Genomic DNA, 6,424 nt, shown 5'->3' with positions numbered 1-6,424 from the left:
GAGCAAGAGCTGGACAAACCAAGTCAGTGACTTCTACAGCTTTGAAAGGAGGCCAGCGAAATGCATGCAAATGAAGAGCAGCTTGGTGAAATGCAGAACCCCATTCAAGGACTGGAGAAGAAGATGAGGGAATGGAGCAAGGAGAAGAATGAACTGGCCAAGACTTTGTCAGCGTCCTACGAGGGAATACAGAGGCTCTGCAAGGACTCGGCAGAGATGCAGGAACTCGGAAGGGAAGAGCAAGCCTGGTATGAAAACACTGACATTCATCAACAGCTGGAGCCGAGGAAACAGCTGCTACAAGAAAATCAAGAGAGGCGGCAAGTAGAGCTAAACTCGGTTCTACTACAGGCAGAGGTTGAAGTGGCAGCCGTGTGTGGTGCAGCAAATTACTACGTCCGTCAACAAGAGCAGTTCTCAGTTGAAGCCCACCTATGCAATGCATAAGCTGGAGCAGAATGAGCTGGGGAACTTATGGACACAACATGCACAGGAAATGGGCGACTTGGACAGAGTCCGAGTAGGTGTGAAAATGTACTGTCGGTTGAAGGCAAGGGAAGAATCGCCAGCTAGTGAATCAGACTTGCAGCTTGCGCGGAGGCCTACCGCTGCCGGTCAACCTGATCCGATTACAGAAGAATCAGTAAGGAAAACTTTTCCGTGAGCAGGATGACGTAAGCCTTACTTTACAGGGTAGGGTTAAGTTTAGTGGTGCCAAGTCAAGTATGGCGCCAGACATACCCGGACTGCAGGACGGCGTTAGTCGCACCGCATGTGTAGGGGTAGCAAATGGCTTGACCTCATCGGATAGTGTGCAATGATTTATGCTGCACTAGGACGAATGGAATCCTTGGAAGGGGAATGAATGCAAGATAGAACTAGGCGAGTCACGTGTGTACGAGTAAGCATGCCTCAAGTTTCTGTGACAGGTCGTGTAAATATTCACTCATGTATATGATCTTTAAAATTAGTGTTGTGGGATCTCCTTGCAGTAGGCAGAGTGCACTCAGTAGTATGTTATTTCATGAAAAAGGCATGAATGTGTGACAATCGAAAGTGTAGCCATCATAGTGTATGATAGATTATTATGGGGTTTAATACTTCACTGTTGTTCTGGCCTGAGTTTAAGCAAAACCCGAGGTTTTACTCTTGAGCAGGGGGGTGTTATAGCCGTACAGTATTATGCCAAAATGAATTTAGACAAAATCTGTGTTGTTTTAAATTACCCACAAGCAATTTAAACCAAAGGAAAAAATTACCATCTGGAAACAGATGCAAACACGTAAGTCGAGCCTCCTTTCTTGCTCTTTAATAATCACATTGCAAACAACATATGCACCAATGTTCCAAAACCACACATAACCATGACATCAAGCCCTGAAGATATCATCCTGTCTGTGGATGAGGATTGTGACTCCTTGAATCAATCTCACCCCAAAAACTCAACAACTATTCACACTTTTGATAAGTACCTAATCTCAACCTCCCTCCCCAAAGACCCATGATCATTCCGGATCCACCTTCACAGACTTCTTGTCCTCTTTCTCCCGACCCTTTTCTTTGTCCTTTTGATATTTCTCTTCCTTTTCTTTGTTTCCCTTTGGTATAGCTGCAGATGTCACAGAACTGGCTTCTTCCTCATCTTTGACCCCAAAGATTTCATCCACTGATGGCACTGTGCGGATTTCTGGTCCTATTGCTGTCCATATGAAGCACAGCTCGGGACCCTTTTTTAGAACAGGATATGGACTACTCTTGTCATAGAAGTAGTCAGATGGTGCATGGCACACAAACTCCATGTACTCCATTTTGCGAGGAATGTCTTCTTCAGGTCCTGAATGTAGCCATAGTAAAATGAAAGAGATTCTTTTATTATGTGGATGAGGACTCACTTGGTTCCTTAATTAGACACCAAACCTGTCATTTCTTTATTTTTCTCTTTTCTATTTCAATGTTTATGTACTTCTTCAAATACTTTGCACTGGATAACTCTAAACTGATTTTTAAATTTTTAAATGCTGGGTGAAGAGACTGATAACCACAGCTCTTTATATATTTCTGTCTGCTCTATAATCATGAGAAAATAAAAATCTGTCCCGTAAAACATCCATCCCTACCCCCAACCCTAGACATGCAGCTTTCAGAAGGGAAAAATGAAATTGCCAGATATTAGGAAACAAAATTCTCTCAAAACATTATTGTAAAATCAATAAACCCTTCTACAAAATACCAAAGAAATATTTATTTACCGAGTATGTATGTTGAAGGATCAAACCGATCAGGTGGGCTGTTGACTGTTGGTAACAGCCAAGTGATCACGGCGCTCTTCTCATTGTACTGGTCACTCATAAATCCTCGTAACTGTGCGTAGTACACACCACCATCATAATCCACAAGAGAGACTACATCCCCAACTTGATAATATTGACCCTGTCAACCAGAATTGAATGGACACCAATCACCTGTTCATCACTTGAAAGTTAATTTATGCCTGTATGATGCATTCAATAATAATTGAACACTTTTACTGCACAGCATCACAACCAAAATAGGTCACACTCTCTGTACTGACCAAAATTTATAAACAACATTCAAAAACTAGCTAACAATAACATGCTATGATATGAAATGCATTAAGCCACAGGTTAAAGAATACACAGGTAAGAAATAAAGTATAAAAGAATTCTACTAACATGAAAAAGAATTGGACTGAGGTATAATGGTAGCAAAATGACAACAAAAGGTCAAAGGCTGCTGGGAGAAAATTACACTGACCACCTGATGATCTGAAGAAAATATAAAGATATTTCCAAGTATCAAAACAGAGAAGTTTATTATGTTTTTTTTTTTTTTTAAAGAATATAGAGAAGAACAGAATTCACTGTGTTCCTGCACTTTTATGCTCCTTGTTGTCTGTAAAGATTTTCCAGATGTGTTCTAAGTCTAAATGACTGAATGAACAATCATTTTCTTAATACTTGTTTAAAACTTACAGCGTGAAAAATGCTCTCTCCAGTCACAACAGTAGCCACAGATTTGGGTGCCTTCAGTGGTTGCTGGAAAAGGAGAGAAAAATGGTTCATAAGCAATAGTATTGCATACTGACATCAAAGGTTTTAAAGTTAGAATTTTAACCAATATTACTTGACATTAACTTAATAAAAAAAAAGGGACCCAAATATATATATATATGGTCTTTTGATTTACATTCCTTTAGTCCAAAGACAAAGTAGTTACATATTTGTAGACATCTTTTATATCAGCTCTTGCGGTAGACCTATAACTGGTGACTAGCAGCTCTTCTGCATAGGAAATTTTATGTAGCTGATCATGTATGATTAACTGTGAGAATCTCTCCCTGATTACACTTACAGTTTATCAGCTAGGGTCGTCAGATCAATGCCCTGCCATGCGAAGCAAATAAATAATCATTCTTTAAGGACTTTAACAATTTCCGCTCGTTTTTAAGGACCAAACGATTGAAAATATTTAAGTAGCAAGCTCGTTACGTGCTATTTGTACTCACACTTTTTTTGAAAATGATGCGTCTGCTTTTGCCTTTTGTTGCTAGAGCTTTAGTAGCCGCTTGTATCCTGCTTTTTGTGGGCTTTATCCTTGCACTTTTTCTTAATACAGGACCACTTGCATTGTGGTGATTTAAGTGGCCTGCAGCACTGTTCCCATTTCCGTTTTTGGATGCAGTTTGTCCATTTTGTACCGTCTCCTTGCCGCCGTTTGTTGTCTGCTTTAAACCACATGAATTGCAAAGGATTTCTCCTTGTGCATTTTTTCTCCAAAGTGTGGAAGATGTAACTTTACAAGAAATACAGATTGGTTTAATTCCGAAAGGCATATTGTCAATGGTTTCCTCCACAGGGTTTGTCTTTTTTTCGCTTAGTCCTACATTTGCAAAGAGTTGTCTTTTATGAATTTTTATTTTGTGGGCAAGGGAAAGAACTCTAAGCTTGCAGACAGCACATTTTTTTCTGTAAATTCATTTATTTTTTTCATGTTTAAAGTTAAATTTTTAACTTAAATAATGAAGTATTTTTTATTCCTACTTTATTATGCTTTTCAAAATACAAGATATCTCGTTTTACTTTGGTTGATGTCATCAGTCACATGACAACCACCGCGCAGGCAAAGAACCAGCAGACAGTTGTATCATGATTATGATGATTACTATCTGGAATGATAATTCTACCAGTACAGCTCCAGGTACGCGTTGCCTTTCAGCGGTTAGTTAGCTAAAATGCACAGTAGACAGTTAACTTTAGAATTATGAAAAATTTGGATTTTTTTCTGTCTCTTTTTATGATCTATCTTTTTAGTTTATGACCCACGAATATTTATGGTGTATTGAACCGGACCGCTGTTCAGTTGTGATTACACCAGATCGTACGTTTTGCTCGATAGTAAATGGATAATGCATTACAAGGTGTTCCACGATATTGAATTTTTATATCGCTTTATATATACACCGTTCCTATTGTTTATAATGTAATAAATGACATCTTCATTTAGCACCCCTTGCACTGTCATACCCACCACACACCAACCACATTAACATATAATCACAGTTTGTTAATTTACACCAACATTCAGAAGGCATATGGCAGAAACAAGAAGGGGCAGCCCATTGTTTGCAGGTAGTCTGTAGGTCACTGTAAATATTATTGTGAGCTTTGTGCCTGACTTAACTGACTATACAGCCACATATTATATAGCTGTAGAATAAGTATGGTGAGTAGATTATTAATCATAATGAAACCTTTTGTAATTTGAAATTGTTGGCTTACCAAGAATAGCTTCTCTTGTATGTCACAAGGCTAGAAAATAATAGCAATAACATAAATTCATATAGTGAAATTCCCTACAAAGATACTGACTTGTGTAGTTGAGAGTTCATACCTTTTCTCATGCATCCTTAGTGATATAAAATTTGCAGCAAAAGTCTTAGCACAGTCATCATCAACATCATTATCACTGATTCATTAGACTTGATCCTTGGAGCACATGATTTTATCATGAACGTGTATTCACATCCGTGATCTTATCATCCACTCTTGCCATCTCTCTTATTCATTTTCCTGCCTTTCCTGGGATCTGCTGAATGAATATTTTTCTTTTATCTATATCTTCTTCTGACCCTGTACTGTTGTTTAAATGAGTGTAAATCCTGATCTTGATATATACGCATAGCCTGTGTAGGACCTTATTGTATGCCTTTCTATTTCATGCTTCTTGTTGGTGATGTGGTTCTTGAGATGAAAAAGATTCTTTTGTAATGTCTTATTTCCAAGGCCTGTATTCTCTCATTCTAGTTCACGTTAACTTTTAAAGGTCAAACTCTAATGTGCGTAGGAAGATAGAGTTTATGGGAGATTCATAAACCTCATTTTGGAAAGATGTTGCCATTCCAGAAAGGTGTCAGTTTATTGAATTATACTGTTTTGTGTACTATTTGGTATAGCACTTGTGACCTTTAACTTTCATCCCAGAAAATTTATTCCAGACATTTGAAGATGTGGACTCCTAGCTTGATTTTTTGATCGTTCTCTTAGGTGGATGTATCAATCCCTCAGATGATTTGCAGAATGTGCAAGGTCCTCCAGAGTGCTCTCAAGCAATAGGCAGTTTTTGCAGCATTGAAAATTAGAAGATAGACTTTTAAGGTTACAGGTGTAAGTTGATTTTTTTTAAAAATTAGCTTTGACCTATACGTAACCTGAGGATGGTTACCTGTTCAGACCTTGTTATCAGGTGCTACTGATCTTGTCTCCAGTGCTGTTACATTCATTTGTTTTGTTGTTTACCCTAATTGATGATGTTTGCTTCCTGATTTTTTTTTTGTCTGTGTTGATGCCATTGTGGTTTTTTTTAATCATTAATTTACAGTATAAGTATTGTTATTTGTAATAGCCAGATTAGGTTCTAGATTTCTAGATATCTTGCAAGCTATGTGAGGGTTGTGGCTTGGCAAGAGAATAAATTTATTCCTGACTGTGTTACTAGCAAAATTCTTTACATTTTATATATTTAAGGAAATAGAAATTCTTTGTCCTACGTCTGTGGTGCCTTGATTTATACATGGGCTCTTCTTTGAGAACAAGGCATCCTCTTGACCACATTTACATTGAGCTATGTTTGCCGTGCATATTCTCTTTGGGTGCCCAGACCACTTGGACCTGTACTAAATGGTTGATGATGATTTATTACATTCCTCCAAGATGATAAATTAGGTTTTACTGTTTTATCCATTATTCAAAGTAACCAAATCTTCTCTTACTATTAGTCTTGGTTATGAAAGAGTGCCTATGTTTCCCTTGTAGATTGAGTAAATGCATTAAACTGTTATGTTTTTACAATTCCTAATATGAATCCTTTAATTTTAAAAGATTATATTTGCCAATGTGGTAAATAT

General features: G+C 37.7%; 2 protein-coding genes across 7 annotated transcripts in view; one reads left to right on the top strand and one right to left on the bottom strand.

The window, feature by feature from the left end:
• Positions 1-1,287: 1,287 nt before the first annotated feature.
• Positions 1,288-3,950, bottom strand: LOC112558318 (GATA zinc finger domain-containing protein 1-like). The gene is made up of 4 exons (XM_025228735.1): positions 3,527-3,950; positions 2,994-3,056; positions 2,250-2,430; positions 1,288-1,834 (listed from the first exon to the last, which is right to left on the bottom strand). The coding sequence occupies exons 1-4, from the start codon at positions 3,851-3,853 to the stop codon at positions 1,506-1,508; spliced, it is 900 nt and encodes a 299-aa protein (XP_025084520.1). The 5' UTR covers positions 3,854-3,950; the 3' UTR covers positions 1,288-1,505.
• A 132-nt stretch (positions 3,951-4,082) lies between these two features.
• Positions 4,083-6,424, top strand: part of LOC112558304 (V-type proton ATPase 116 kDa subunit a-like) — a 28,592-nt gene continuing 26,250 nt past the window's right edge. For 3 of the 6 annotated variants that reach the window (XM_025228694.1, XM_025228696.1, XM_025228692.1), the window contains exon 1: positions 4,083-4,218. The gene's annotated coding sequence lies outside the window, so the exon portion shown is untranslated. The remainder of the gene's footprint in view (positions 4,219-6,424) is intronic. The other 3 variants (XM_025228695.1, XM_025228693.1, XM_025228697.1) reach the window with 2 other exon arrangements.

The sequence above is a fragment of the Pomacea canaliculata genome, linkage group LG2 (assembly GCF_003073045.1).
Source record: "Pomacea canaliculata isolate SZHN2017 linkage group LG2, ASM307304v1, whole genome shotgun sequence".
Taxonomy (NCBI): Eukaryota; Metazoa; Mollusca; class Gastropoda; order Architaenioglossa; family Ampullariidae; genus Pomacea; species Pomacea canaliculata.
This window is presented reverse-complemented; position numbering and strand designations above follow the sequence as displayed.